Below are 16,109 nucleotides of genomic sequence, written 5' to 3' on the forward strand. Positions count from 1 at the left end.
ACTGGAAAAACTTATTGACTCAAGTGGGACCCTCACACAAGTATAAGCCGAGGGGGGCTTTTTCAGCATAAAAAATGTTCTGAAAAAGTAGGCTTATACTCCAGTATATATGGTAATTTCATATTAATAGTATTTGTTTGCTTCTGATTATTGAGAGCGTCCACACCTGTAATCGACTGCTTTTCCTATTACCAGTTGATTTGAAGATCTACATCGTCTCATATTAGACATATTTTGACTCATCCGTGTCGATTCTTTGGCAATATGATAAACAGTTGGATTGATTGATCAGATTATAATTTGTTGCTAGCAGAAGCGACAGATTGAAAGCCTGTAGCTATTAATTATTTACAGTGTTGAGTAGCCAGTGTCTATTTAGTATGCGAACTGAAGTAATTGCTATATTGATCTAATAGATCTATACAGCATTGTGCTTGGCTTGCAGGAGGCAATCTACAAAAGCTGTCAATGAACACCAGTGATCTATAATTTATAACCTGCATACATAAGTAGGTTGAGAGAAAATCTCTCCAGTAAGACTTATTTTTACTAAACAATCTGATGCTGTCTTCAGTCTTCATGAGGTCTGTTCATTATTTCTGCATAATTAATCAATATTACAAACATATACTAAGTTTATGAATACAATTTCTGAATGTGAACAGCTGACCGATGACATACAGTAACCACCGATGTTAGTGGCTGGATCCTTTCTATCATTGGCCAGCCACTCACATAGCCACAGTTGTTAGAGGTAGAGTAAGCTCATACCCACGGACTACCCATCCTCTCCTAAGAGAGTGTAAACATTTTAAAATCTTTTTTTACAGGTGTACTTCTCTTTTTTTTCTTGCTATTCCTTGCCTACACTTTTAGTGCTCATTTTCCTATTTTATAATAAAGAGAGATGTTACTGCAGCCGTAGGATGCAGACCCATAAAGTTCCTGTACAATTGAGTAACAGCTCTGGAAAAATTGAGTACTGGGAGCACAGGTGAGCTACTAATTGCAGAGAGGAATTCTAGCAATGTAGAAAACACAGGAATCATAGGGAGACTGCAGGCAAGCTGCAGACCAGCAACCAGGAAGTCAGCAATATAACTTCTTGATCTGGAAAGGCATTGGTGAACTGGGAGGGTTTAAATAGGCTGACTAGGGAGCAGATAATGATCATGTGGATGTTGCAAGAATCAAGGAGGATGGGAAAGGCATGTGGATGCCAGTGTACTCATCACAGAACCTCATCTTCATTGTGGGTTATTAAGACCTGATCTTTGCTGTGCAAAATTGCAGAGCCCTGTGGTCAGATAGCCATCGCCCATCCAGAGCGAAAACCTGCCCTGTGCAAAGCTGTGACTGGCTGGGGCTGATTAGTGATTAGCTGCAAATCCATTCTCAACTCACTCACCATTGAATGATTTCCCCAATCTATGCCTAACCCAGAACCCATACCTCCCAATTGTCCTAAATCTGTGGGACAGTCCTGCTATTTGGAGACTGTCTTGCTGTCCCTCCCATGGGTGGCAATGCCCTGTGGGTGGGGGAGAGGCAGTTGGGGGGAGCCGGAGTTCACCGCTGCAGGTGATTGCTGTACCGCTAGATCATGCCCCCTCTACCCAAGGCCGTACTTACCCAGAAGCTCCACCCCTTTTTGAGACGGCCACAACTTTGGCACACAGTTCCCGATTGGAGTCTAACAAAAGTTAGGACGTATGGCAAAACTTACTCTTCCTGTGCGAAAGGATGATCGAGGACAGATCTAACGTCATGTACCCTCCCTGAAAATGCCCGGACACACCTGCTTTTTCCCTGACACTCCCAAAGAAAGGCTGGATGACACCTACAAATGTCAGCAACTTGTGTATGGCTGCATGCGCAGTCAACCAATAATTGTCCGCTATGATAATCCGCACAACAGTGATCAGGTCTGAATAACCCCCATAACCCACTATGCATTTCTGTAACATTGGGCCTATTTGAGCTTGGCTTGTAGTGTGAGTAATTGCAAAACTACAACCTTTGGTGCTGGCATGCATGGGGCCACCTAAGTGCTTTTCTATACAGGCAGGTGCTGGGTCACCAAGTTTAGGGTCACAGCGACTGCGTTAGATGTCATGCAGCTGCATGGCCTCCCCAGAAACCATCTGGACATGCCTGTGTTGTCTGAACTGCACCAACCTGTCACCTCCGGAATGGCCCATCATCGGCATTTAGACTGTAGTCATATGCAACCGCAGTTTCATGGCTTGTGTATGCCCACTACCGGGTGCGCACATGAACAGAATGATGAAAGTTGGCTAATAGCAGTTTTCGGCAATCACTGATTCATGTTGAATTCCCCCATTGTCTGTTCCAACCTTTTAATCCCTTTCCTGACCTCATTATATATCTCACAACCACCACAGTAGTTTAGATGGTTCAATTCTACACTGTTATAGAGCTGTTTTTGAAGCAACACTGATAACCCTAATGCAGATTCTTAGGGGTAAATTTAGCAAGCAATGTCGTTTTTAGGTGTTTTTTTCACTAAAGAAAAAACATGGGAGAGTTTGTTTAAAAATAAGTACAAAACACAGGTGGTGTGTACAAATGATAAAATACACCATTGGCCAAACTCGGGTGTAATTTCCATACACAACACTGACATGTGGGAATTTACCTAGATTTTTTTCTGCAAATACCCCACTGAATTGTGTAAACTCAGATCAAAATGTACTTTTAAAATAGATCTCCCCTTCAGCAGTATGTACAACGGAGCCTACACAGATCAGTGAGATGCGTACAGGCTTCTCTGTGTAAATGGGTTAAAAAAGGGTTAAAAACAGAAAAAAAACTGTGTGGAAATTTATGAGCGGGTCCAAGTTAAAAAAATACAGAGGAAAATGTATGAAGTTTCACTGTCATTTTTGAGCCAGTACCAGGCACCTGTACCAGTCCTAATTCCAAATATATGGGGGGGGGGGGGGGAATGGGGGTCCCTGTAATTTTAAAACCACACCGGGCTACGCTAGCCAGGGAGGACACACTTGTATTGGTACCCTGGCCATAACATTAATCCCCATACCAGTCATCCCTGGCAGGGGTTTCCAAAGGAAGTGCCCCCTCCCCCCACCCCCCAATAAAGGGCAGCCATTCCCTCCAGACACACAAGGCCAGGGTTGATGCATGGAAATATTTACAAAATACTCAGACACCATAAAAGTAAAACTTTACCAATCACTCTTGTACACTCGCACATAGCTACAATTCCTATAACCCTTCACATCCCTTTTTTCAAGTAGACATCCAGGTAACCCGTAATATAAAAATCCATTTCCACCTATTCCTAGTGTAGATTGCTTACTCTTCAGTCCATGTAGTCATTCCAGCGGTTAGAAAAACACAAACCAGTACAAACATCCGGAAATGTACATATTAATACGCACACTTCTTGTACGCAAATGACGGAATCCATGTGAGTCCTGTCATTAGAATAGCCACCAGCAAATCAGCAGGCGTCTCCATAGGAGCTGTGCTGTCATTCAAACTTACCCCATAGACTTCAAAGTTGGGAAAGCACCAATAAAGTCTATGACAAGAACCATTACATTACATCCTGTACCCAGACGGCGTAATGGTTAGTATTACTGCCTCACAGCGCTAAAGTCATGGGTTCATTTCCCACCATGGCCCTAACTGTGCGGAGCTCAGCACAAGCCTTTCAGCCTCTGACCTCTCCCAGTAATGCACTGCACTTGTGCAGTCAGTGTGCCTTGGCTCCAGATGCTCAGCACCATTAATATTGTCACACTGGCAGATAGGTGATGCTGCAGCAGTACCCCACTACCATGTACAAAACCTTTAGCTAAAAAAATTATGATAATTTTTGTTTGGAAAAATACATGCCAACCACAGGGGGCCCAATAGATAGAGGGGGCCCCAGGGGTACTGACCCCACGAGCCCCCCATCCCCCCCAACCCGGCCCTGGGCTGATTACATTGAAATATTCTCTGCAAAATGCTGCAGAATATGTTTGCGCTTATAAGAAACTGTTAGAAAATAAATAATGATGGGACCTTGTGTTAAGTAAAGGAGTTCCACAAGTTTTAAAAAAAACAACAAAGTCACCGGAGTCTAATGGAACATGAATGAGAAATGAAATAATTTAATGTATTTCATAATGAATTTAAAATGGACAATCATTAACCTCACACACACACACACACACACACACACACACACACACACACACACACACACACACACACACACACACACACACACTTACCTCTTCCTATAACTTATCTACAGTACTTGAGTCCTGTGTTGAAATGAGTGCCTACTGGTTTTTGAACTGCCAGCAGAATTCTAGCCTGATTTTCTTCCTTAGACAATTGTTTGATTCTTTAGGTGTATTGGGAAACAGTAGTTTTACATCTCAGGAATTTCTGATGCTCTGAAATCTTATCTTTTGTCTTTTTTTCCTACAAGCTCCCTGGAGCGTGAGACAGATGCTGGGGAGACAGCTTAGTGTTCAGCTCCTGAACGCTTTAATTAGCTGCTGAGATTTTCTGTATCAACCTATGTGCCCACATGAGAATTTTACAAAGGTTTTATTGTATGTGGCAACAAGATGAAGAAAAGAAATAACATATTGCTCTAAAAAAATTAAATATCATAACTGAACTACACACATACACTGCTATCCCTCTGATGCACTGCATTTGTGCATTGGTTTCATTTATACTATAAAATAACAATGAAAGGAATACTCTGTTGGCTGAACAAAAATTATGTAGATTTTTTTATTTAGCAGTTTCTTATATAGCGCATACATATTCCGCAGCACTTCACAGAGAATATTTGAACACTCACATCAGTCCCTGCCCCAGTGGAGCTTACAATCTATATTCCGTACCACATGTACATGCACACACAGATATTCTATTTTGTTGGGAGCCAATTGACCTACCAGTATATTTTTGTATTATGGGAGGAAACCGGAGTACTGTACCCGGAGTAAGTACCCCAGTACCCCACGCAAGCACGGGGAGAATATACAAACTCCGCACAGTGAGGGCCATGGTGGGAATGAAACCCATGACCTCAGTGCGGTGAGGCAATAATGCTAACCATTACACCGTCCTATCTACTTATATTAGTTATATTTAGAACTTATTCTACAGCAATGAGAACTTTATTAAATCACGTAAATATAGATTATTTTTTCCAGTAAATAATAATCTAGAAAAGTTTAGAAAAACAGGATATGACAGGGTTTCATTGAAAGACATTTCCATTGAATCCAGTGTCCTGGACGAAAGATGTTGACAACAAACGAAAAACAAAAGATCTAGCTACAGTATATAGGCTCTTTTTGAAAGATATCCAAATTGAGCTGCATGCACAGTTGACGAACAATCTTAATGAACAACTGGCAGGTATGCGCATCATCATTCGTCGTTCATCTGTCATCAATATCTTTCGCCCAGGACACTGGGTTCAATGGAAATGGCTTTCAAAAAAATTGGTCAAGAAATTGTACAGTGTGTATGCACCTTTAGAACAAACCTGGACTGGATCTAATCAGTTCTGCTGCTGCTCTAAACCCTGATCCTGCTTAACTCCATGTGGAACTATGCTGTTCCTGCCGAAATATGTTTAAAAAAATGTACAGCCAGGGCCAGTGCTACATGAATATAGATTTTGGCGCTGCATGAATGTGGGAATACTTATATTGTACAGAGAATAGACATACCATCGAATTGATAAAATTGGGTATATTACATTTCATTTAAATTTTGGGCTTGGCATAACTATCCTTAATAGTATAGCTTGCAATAAACTACTAGTTGTATATGAAATGTCTGTTTCAGAGGGTTACAATAAGGTCAGATACAACCTTAGGCACTATTTGCAGAAGACAGGTGAACTGAGGAAATGTGAAAATGTAACTGCAGTGCATGTTAATTAAACTCAGTCTAAGGTGAGGATACATGATGTAGGGGATAGCACTACATTCAACCCTAACACATTGCTATTATAGATGTGAGTAAAGTAAATGCTGAAGGTGATTATTGTACCATTGCTTGGCTGTTCCAGTTATGTAACTCAGGCAGTGGAATCCTGTCACAGTGTAGGAGCTGGCAATGCAGACTGACTGGACCCTGCAGCCCAGCATCTCCAGACCCCTGCAGTTTCAACACAAGAGGATTTGGGCCACAAGACCATGCACCTTACCCCCGCTAGGCTGCTTAACTGTCTGCACGATCCATCTCTTCTGGATTTTGTCTCTCTGTTACCAGGAAGGACTTTACATGAGTGGGTTCTAAACGCTGCCCGGCAGTAGATTTGTGCATGCACAGGCCAATCCTGGAATTCCGGGTTTGGAAGTTCTAATCCTGGGATTAGAATCTTGGCGTTTTTAGGGCCAAGGTGGCGTCTGGGGGACTCACAAGGCTGCGAAATTTGCAGCCTTGCAAGTCAACAAAAATTAGGACCTAGGGATGTTGGATTTATGCTGCAGCCTGCCCTGGATAAAACACAGCTGACCTCATAGATAGACAGCACAGCTACTCATAGATAGCAGAGCCCCCCACCCCCGCCATAGATAGCGAGCACAGCCCCCCATAGACAGCACAGCCTGCCATAGAAAACACAGTCCCTGCATAGTTAACACAGCCACCCATAGAAATGCATGCAGCACATCTCCCCATAGTCAGCATAGCCCCTCATAGACAGAACAGACCCCCATAGGAAACACAGCCCCCCCTCATAGTCAGAACAGCTCCCCCATAGCTCCCCCATAGATAGACAGCACAGGCTCCCATAAGATAGCCCCCATAGATAGAACAGCACCCCTATAGTCAGCACAGCTCAACCATAGAAAGATAGCACAGAACCCTATAGTCAGCATAATCCCACACAGACGGAACAGCCCCCATAGATAATCAGCATTGCCCACCATAGACAGCACAGCTCTTCATAGACAGTCAGCACAGCCCCCATAGACAGATCAGCCCCCTGTAGATAGCCAGCACAGCCCTTTGTAGATAGTCAGCACAGCCCCCACCCCATACACAGAAGAGCACCTCTAGGTAGACATTTCAGTCCAATCCCTCCCGCCCCCATACTCTCAGTTTTATGCAGAAATCACAGGCACAAACTACTCCCCACCCTCCCCCACAGTGTGCTGTGTGACCCAAACATGTGTCAGTTCCCTGCTCCCTTGTAGAACTATAATAATTACCGCTGGCTTCCCCTGCACCACTCACCTCTCACAGCTTGAGTCACTTTTGGCCAGAACATAGCACTGCTGTTACTGTGTACTTTTCTCCTCTCAGGCTGTACACATGTGAGATGATCAGCCTGAGAGGAGTTGACCTGTGTGACCTGAGATGACTTGCCTGGCAGCGGCTGCATCTCACCCTCACAGACTCAGAGACTGCAGCCGAAGGAAGGGAGTCACAGACAGTACCGCTTAGCTCTGGCTCCAAAAATCACAACACCACTACATGATAAATCCGACCATCGGCAGCCGGGGGGGGGGGGGGTTCTAATTACTCGGAAACTTCCCCTGCATGTGCGCCTGGGCCAGGAGGATGGAAAATGTGAAAAAAAATTAGTGGGTATGTGTGGACTGTACAGTGGGGATGTGATTAGATAGGAACAGTATATGAAGGTTAAGTGGCAGGTTCTGGAATAAGATAAGCTTGCCTGAAGAGGTGAGTTTTCAGGGAACGTTTATAGGTTTGGAGACTGTAGGAGAGTCTTATTGTGCTTGGGAGGACATTCCACAGAGTGGGTGCAGCCTGAATAAAGTCCTGCAGTCGGGAATGGGAGCGAGTAATGAGTGTGGATGAGAGACGCAGATCTTGTGAGGAGCGTAGAGGTCGGGTTGGAAGATATTTTGAGATAAGAGAAGAGATGTATGTTGGTGTAGTTTGGTTTATGGCTTTGTGTGTAAGTAAAATAATTTTGTATTGAATGCAGTAGAATACAGGTAACCAGTGAAGTGACTGACAGAGTAGCTTTGCAGACGATGAACGTCTGGCTAGGAAGATTAGCCTCGGAGCTGCATTCATGATGGACTGTAGTGGTGAGAGTCTGTATTGGGGAAGGCCAATAAGAAGACTATTGCAATAATCAATGCGTGAGATGAGAGCATGGATTAGAGTTTTTGCAGTGTTTTGGGTAAGGTAAGGGCAAATTTTAAATGTTTTATACTGTAGGTGCATGTGGCATGATTTTGAGACATAGAAAAAGGGTGTTAACACTTTGCGCTAATGGTGTAATTATTGCTCTGGTAGATATTGGTGAACAATATGAAAACTGGACATACCTCTGAATTTAGCATATAATATTTATTTAGTACAAAATAAAAGAAAAAGTAAAAAAGGACAATAAAATAAGCAAATTGAGCTTATAATTATAATAAAACATGCAGTAAATAGCTGAGTATATTGCACAGATTTTTGGAAGCTATATGTAGCAATAGCAAAGCTTAATTAACTGTTCATCACGCATGCAGATTGTTGCTCCGTATAAATGATGTAATTAGTAGCACAAAAGCTCAAGCCAAGCCGAAAAGTTAGTAGAAAACAAGCTAAAAGTGAAAGAGCCCCTTTTGATTGGTTAGCATGTATAATAACACGCACAAGGCAGTCCAACGGGGTATCACTGTAGCTTATAATAACTGACTTAGAATAATTATCTCACCCTTCCGTAGTTGTAGGAAAGGAGGCGGGGAGCCTGATGTTTCTGCGGCTCAACCCGCTGGAATGAATGAGTAGCCGGCTCAGATGTTAATGCCGGAAAGCGGGGAATGAATCTCAGTCCGCCTGGTTTGAAGTCGGAGGAGGGCAGAAGTACGATACCATGAAGTACAGCGCTGGCGTCCGTGCCTGCCGAATCAGGTGGATAAAAGGAGCCGGTGGTAGCGTCTCACTGTATCAGGGACGTGTCGGTCCGGGCAAGCTGGGTTGAGCTAGGCTGGAGTAACGGAGGGTGCTAGCGTGAAGACGTCACGTGGAAGTAGTGGTGATTTTGAGACAGATTGAATGTAGGGAACGATCATTTCTTTTCTCCATGTGCCAGAAGTCACATTTTATGAGAAATACTGTAAATTATTCCAGACACAATATTACTTGAAACACAAAGGGCGGTATTCAATGAGCCTGATTCGCCATGTTTTTATGGCGAATTTGTGCTGTTTGGCGAATTTTTGACAAAAACGGTGAATCACCCTATTCAATGAGCAGATGGCGAATACATTTCAAGGTTTTTTTCGCCATGATTCACCGAGTAGCAATCGCTATCTTTTTATGGTGAAGTGGAATGTGAACTTTTAAAATAAAGTGTTTTGTTTTTTACATTTGGTGTCAAAAAATCAGGAATTTTATTCTGAGGAGGGCATGCTATTTTTATTCATGTGCTGTAAGCACATGAATATATATTTAATTTTAAAAAAATATATATATATTTTTTTTACACAACAGCCAGCAGGGGGCGCCGGAGCCGAGCCGCTCATTAGATATTCATATATTCACTGCACCCGATCGTTATTGGGTGTAGTGAATATACCCGGTTCTCTGCTGGCACCCGGGGAGCCCACCTCCCCCCCACATACGCTCTGGGGCAGGCAGAGAGATTTCCATCTCCCTGCCTGCCACCGTCCTAAGGCTCCCTGCGGCATCGCCGCAGGAGCACAAATTCGCCAGTCAGGGGCAGTGAGCCCCTGACTCGTTGAATACAGGAGCCATCGAGGCTCCGGAACGTGGCGGGCAGTGGCGAATGTGCAGCGAATCCTAAACAGGATTCGCTGCACGTCGCTGGTATTCACATTGAATACCGCCCAAAGAAGAAAAGAAGGTAATTGTGTAGTTTCACGGCGTCAGTGTTTGTTTATTAATCCAGACAGCTGTGTTTACAGTTTCTTAGAAAATTGGCAGCATGCCAGAGTCCACGTCCTGAGTCAGTGTTTACTTTAAATGTGAAACTTGGCTGCTTTCCAGACTCTGTGCTTAATCTGTGTAACTGTACTAAGCTACGTTATCGGTGAAATATCGTTTTTTTTTGCGCTGCAGTAGCGTCACAGTCACAAAGAGCGTCTGTAGTCGCAAACTGCGTCTAGTTGGCCGCAGTCAGATTTTGAGTCACAGTTGCGTTCCAGTCACAAACACACTTTCTACGCCACCCCGAAGCATGGCGAGCGCACGCGGATTACTTCACATGTATTCCGCGTCCCCTCGTGGGACATGCTGCGCTCGCAACGCTTCGGGCTCGGTGGCTCGCTGCACTCGCCACACTATATTAATTAGACTCCACACCGATGTGGATAGTGGGGATATGAAAAGGTTGGTCGGATGCGTACCGCGTGCGCTGGCCCTGCTTCTGGGTGGCGTGGAAAGTGTGTTTGTGACTGGGACACAACTGGGACTGGGACGCAAATTCTGACTGCGACCAACTAGACGCAGTTTGCGACTACAGCCGCTGTTTGTGACTGGGACGCTACTGCAGCGCCAAAAAATAAATGCTATTTCACCGATAACGTAGCTTAGTACAGTTACACAGATTAAGCACAGAGTGAGCGCGCGCTAGCCTAGTACAGTGTAGGAGTCTGGAAACCAGCCAAGTTTCACAATTAAAGTAATCACAGACTCTGGCAAGCTGCCAATTTTCATTAAACACAGCTGTCTGGATTAATAAACAAACACTGGCGCCGTGAAACTACACAAGTACCGAAAAGAATTGGAACAAGAAGTCTTGACCTACAATTAAAAGTTGGAGTATAAAAAATCATTAGGCATTTAGATAAGAAAGATATATTTGGCATACAAATAATATAAATATTGGAATCCAGAGCCAGTTGAATAATAGGATGGATGGAGCTCCAGCTCTAGACTTTATTATGAAAAAAGGGTCCAATTATCATGACAGCAGGATGATGCAAATCTGGTCACAAGAGTAAATCATAATTATTAAAAATGTTTTTCTAATTTTCTTACAAAAGGTCTGCAAATGTGCTATGTTTATGCATTTTGGGAGCCAGTGTGTCTTATAAGCGTAGGGGTAGCAGCACAAACACCTAACACTCACACACAGGACAGGTTACAGTTTGTCAAGCCTTCAGTATATACCAGAGGCAGAACTCTGGGAGGCAATGGATTGATCTGCTGCCGGACTCCTGCTCCCAAGGGGGCACCTCTCCTACCCTGTGAGTTTGAATCAGTTAATTGAAAGCCGTTAAAATCACTTCTGTGGCTGACTCCCCATCCTAACATCATTTTTGCAAGTGTCACACCCTGTATTAGAGACAGACACCTTACTGATTGAACTATTGGGGGGAAACCAATATTTATCTTGCCTCCGGGCAACTGGGACGAACTTACGCCACTGGTATAGACCTTTGAACAATTTTAGCCGCTTCCTCCAGCCCTGATAGAATTTCTTCCTTTCTCAGAAGCCCATTATCCACATTATGTCTTTACTGAAAACTGTAGTTTCCTTCTATCTGGTTTCTGTGCGGAACATTGCTATTTTAGGCAGAGTGCTATATGCTATACAAAAACTCTTATACAGAAACAGACCAAACATCGCATATGATGGATTCTAAACCTTTAGCTATAATGAAAGCATGAACTTAAAAAAGAAATATGAACCATTGACACAAAGCTGAACTGAGATTTCCTTTTTTCCTTGTTCGTACAGGAATTTCTCAAACATTTTGCCTGAGTAAAATTCCCCATAAAGGCTTCTAAATGAAACAACAGCAGTATAATAGTGAGTAAGCTTAGCAATTGTTATGTGTATCACATAAGGAGCTTGCTTTGTCATACAAAGAAAATAGTCCCCTTTTAGTTTGTCTTCACGACATCGAGTCCTATGAACACAAGATGTTTTTCGATGTACCCATGTGACCCTATACTTAGAAAAGAACCTGAAGACAGCGAGCTAAAAATGTGGACATAATCAATAGCACATTTCTGATTGGTCATTTATTTTGGCTTTTTCAGCCATGGCATATTTTAAAGCAGTGGTTCTCAACCTAAACCCTCCATTGTTCCCAATGGGTAATTTCTTTCAGGATGTCTGTGTATGGAAGCAGGTGGGATAATTATTGACACAGCAAAAAAAAGATTTACTCACCCAGCCATTAGAGAAATCAATTAAACCTGACCTGTTCTGAATACTTGGGGACTTAAAATCCCCTGATGATTATCAGCATTGTCCATAGAATACAGTCTTGTGATGTTTACTTAGTTACTTCATTGGTTGGTTTGTGGCCAATAAAATAAAATGCATGAGAAATGTAATATTCCTTTCACACCTCACCTATAACCCTGGCTATCGGTGGGTTGCAACCAGTACCAAACTGAATAACCCAGGTCAACCAAAATGGTGGGACCCAGGAACAAAATCCCAGGTCGGACCCGGTTTAGCAATTTCAATGTGGTATAAGAAATATAAGTTAATAGTTGTGTTCTTACCTCTAGTGATGTAGGAGTCTTCAATATTTGGACCTGTTTGCTGCTGCTGTGGGCGAGGAGCCGGAGCTGGGGCTCTGTGCACAATAAAGGACTTCCTCTCTTTTGTGGGATCTTTATCGGTCAGTTCAAAGGGTAACTCCAGGTACAAGTCATCATCCGAGTAAGCAAGGCTGTACGGGTCTTCTTCATTTATCTCATCCCAAAAATAGGGCTCTTCAATGCAGGGATCTCTTCCCTCTGCTACAACAAATATTACTGATTAATAACTGCTTATGGAACACCAGGTAGATGCTAGTGTTGTAAGCAGGGCCGCTGAGATGGGGGGGGGGGGGGGGTACTAGTTAACCGGGCCCAGGCTTGCTGGAGGGGCCCGTCCTGGTCTGACCCCCCCCCCATTCCGTCCCTCCCAGGCAGCACATACCTACAGCAGGCTCAGTATGAGCATCTTGATGACAGTGTGAGAGCTCATGCTGTAGGTGTGTGCTGCTACGGCGCGGGGGGGGGGGGGGGGGGGGGGTGGTGACAATAACACTCCCCCCTCGACTTTAAAGGCTTTTTTGAAACGCCCTAAATATTTTGGGGGCATGGCCTAATCACAGGAGGTGGCCACGCCTCCCGCAATTAGGCCAAATCCCCAAAAGTTTATAGGGGCACGGCATACCTCTCAGCTGCCCTGGTTGTAAGTGGTATTTTTTGTTGTGCTGTTTAAAGTATTTAATTGTATATTCATTTTTATAATCTGTCTGAAAGAGTATGTAAGAGTAAATATATGATTAAATGCAAGAAAAAATGATTTTGCCCCTTCCTACCCAAAAAATCTATAACCAGCCCCGGAACACTGCAATTTTCGCAATGTTAGATGAAAATAGTGTGGAGTTCCCCCCATAAAATGAGGGCCACAACCCCCCCCCCCCCCCCTCCAAATAAAAAAGCATACCTGGACATTAAGGACCTGCTGTCACTTGCAGTCTGTCTGTTTTTAAAACAAACACTCCCTGACACATCGCTTATGTTCCAATGTGGCTTCTTGGCAAAAGATCAAACTGAACAGACTGGTCCTGTACACTGTGTACAGTAGCAGAGCTCCAGTGACATGACAGGTCACATTAGGACACTGCCACAGAGATGTGCAGTATGGGGAAGAGATGATGGCTGCATGCATGGGAGCAATTGCTATGGCATTCAGCCAATCAGCACTTTCTTATTCATTTCTATAGAGTGACCGGGAGTAATCCGCTCACAATGTCATAGCTCTCATGCACACTGTGCAGAGAGCCAGTCTAACAGGATTTTTTTGTTTTGCCAAGTGTTATGATGCTACATGAAACGAAGAGGACTTTATCCCTGTGTTTTGAAAGGAATATATTGGTTAAATAGGGAAGCATGGGGGAGGTTTTTTTTATTAAACACCAGTATACAATATTTGGTGTGTGTTTTATTATTTTTGTTTATTTTAATATTTGTTTTACAGGTAGCCTCAAAGCCCTAGGCCAGTATTCAATGCTCTTGATTCACCGCTTTTTTCTGTGAACAGAGCTGTTTTTCGGTGAACTGTAAAATTTTGCACCGAAAATGTTATTCGCTGTATTCAATGACCACTGTTCGCCGAAACCGAACAGTGAATGCCGGCCAATTCACCATTTCATAGTCGCTGCAAATCGCTGGTGTATTTCAATGGGGTTTTGACTCTAATTTCGCCGAGAGTGTATTCAATGATAGAATGGAGAACTGCTATCAACCTGATTTTAGCCGAGTTTCATCATTTTGCATTCAACATCTTTTTTAGGTGAACTGGAATGTGTTCTTTTAAAATAAAGGTTTTCTATTATTTTTTTTTGGTGTAAAAAAATCAGTTTCATTATTATTTGAAGGATCTTGCTATCTTGATTTCTTTCCAAGCACCACATAATTTTAATTTTCTTTTTCATTACATATGCGGGGGGGGGGGGGGGGGGGGGGACGGGGGACGCACATAAGATATTCAATGCGCTTGGTCCCGCTCATTACATATGCACGAAGCGGGAACATTTCAGCGCTCCAAGCACCTCCCCGCTTGCCCTGTCTCCTCTCTGGCCGCAGCTTCATTCAGGTGCTCTTTGTGCCTGTCTCCCCACCAGCCCTTTTTATCCTCCACCATCCCCCCTGCTGCTGCGTGCTGCGCTGGCAGGGAGGCTGCCATCCCCCTGCCTTCCACCGTCCTCCCTGCTGTGTGTGGCGTTCGCCTGGTAAGAACAATTTCGCCGTCAGGGGCATCGAGCCCCTGACTAGTTGAATACGGTGAGAGGGAGGGCTGGTGGCGGACAGGGAGGATGGCGGAAGCATAGGGAGCACACGGCGAATCCAAAACAGGGTACCATGCCGTGCACTCACCGGAGCATTGAATACTACCCCTGGTATGAATTTAATGCTGGCATTTGTTGTTCCATAAATGCCATCATGCCAATGCAGGCTTGCTGGGACTTGTAGACCACCTGTAAAGAACAACTATTAGCTCTTTCATCACTTCTAAACTACACCGCCACTTCCCAGCTAAAAGCCCTGGGCTGGCTGTACCTTCAGCGGTTGGGCCCTTCTGTTTTTTTATTGACTTTCTGAGGCATTCCAGTCCTGGCTGAACAATTTAGGACTTGTCAATGTTATGTCAGGTAGACTACATGCTGTTCATCCCCCTATTTTCCAAAACCGGACTAGGCTTAGAGGTTCCGGGCTGCATCTTTTTATGGTACTTATGTATTATCTGGGCTCCCATGTTAAATGCACCCCATTTTTTCATACCCCTACTATCCAACTACGCATGGAGTAGATTTTATATAGTGTGGTGAGCGCAGCGAGCCACCATGACCGAAGCGTGGCGAGCGCAGCGAGCCCCGCGAGGGGACGCGGTCTCATATGAAAAACGGGAGCCCAGATATTACATAAGTACCCTTTTTATTTTTTAGAAACTTTAGTACATTTACCCTTATGAATCAGAGCTTTTGAGAGACGAATTTGCTGGGAAGAACCGAACCAAACCACTTATCTCTAATACTAACTGACAGGCTAAATGAGACAGAAATTCCCTGGTTAGTGTTGGTAATTCAGTGGTAAAAATGTTAATATATGAAAGCTGTGTTTATTATCATTTCTAACAAAGAGGTATTGACTGGCAATAAAAAGAAAAGAAAAACAATGTTACCTTGAACAATGTACGATTCATTATTTTCTTTTGTACAATTTGATTTGTCCTCTCGATCTGGCGAGTTATGATCAATAAAGTTTCTTTGTTGTTTTTGTTTGTCTTTAAAGCTGGTTTCAAATACTATGTATACATCGTCCTCAGTGGAAGCAACTACCAATTCCTCTTCGTCACATTCTATGTCATTTCCTCGATCTGTGTAATTGTCCAGCTCCTCAGATAACTCATTTTCATCATCATGGTCTTTACTTTCCTCTGTCATAGCATAAATTCCAACATAATTTAAACTCTAAACATACATCCCAGTCATAAGGAAAAGCATTAGTCACACATTAAATGTTTTTTGGAATGAAAAGCGACTGTACAATGTCATAATCATATTTCTTTCCATCATAAAATTAAAAGTAGTTCATCACCCTCTCTATAATTAACATATTATCACATGCATTATTACACATAATCTCAT

At 43.4% G+C, this 16,109-nt stretch overlaps 1 protein-coding gene across 2 annotated transcripts in view; it reads right to left on the bottom strand.

The window, feature by feature from the left end:
* The window catches only part of BANK1 (B cell scaffold protein with ankyrin repeats 1), a 418,472-nt gene that overhangs the window by 79,473 nt on the left and 322,890 nt on the right, over positions 1-16,109 (bottom strand). For both annotated transcript variants that reach the window (XM_083179030.1, XM_083179029.1), the window contains exons 13-14: positions 15,644-15,898; positions 12,469-12,708 (exon numbers count right to left, since the gene is read on the bottom strand). In XM_083179030.1, the coding sequence (XP_083035156.1) occupies positions 12,469-12,708; positions 15,644-15,898 (495 nt within the window). The remainder of the gene's footprint in view (positions 1-12,468; positions 12,709-15,643; positions 15,899-16,109) is intronic.

Source organism: Crinia signifera, chromosome 1 (genome assembly GCF_055691185.1).
Source record: "Crinia signifera chromosome 1, ASM5569118v1, whole genome shotgun sequence".
NCBI classification, from domain to species: Eukaryota; Metazoa; Chordata; class Amphibia; order Anura; family Myobatrachidae; genus Crinia; species Crinia signifera.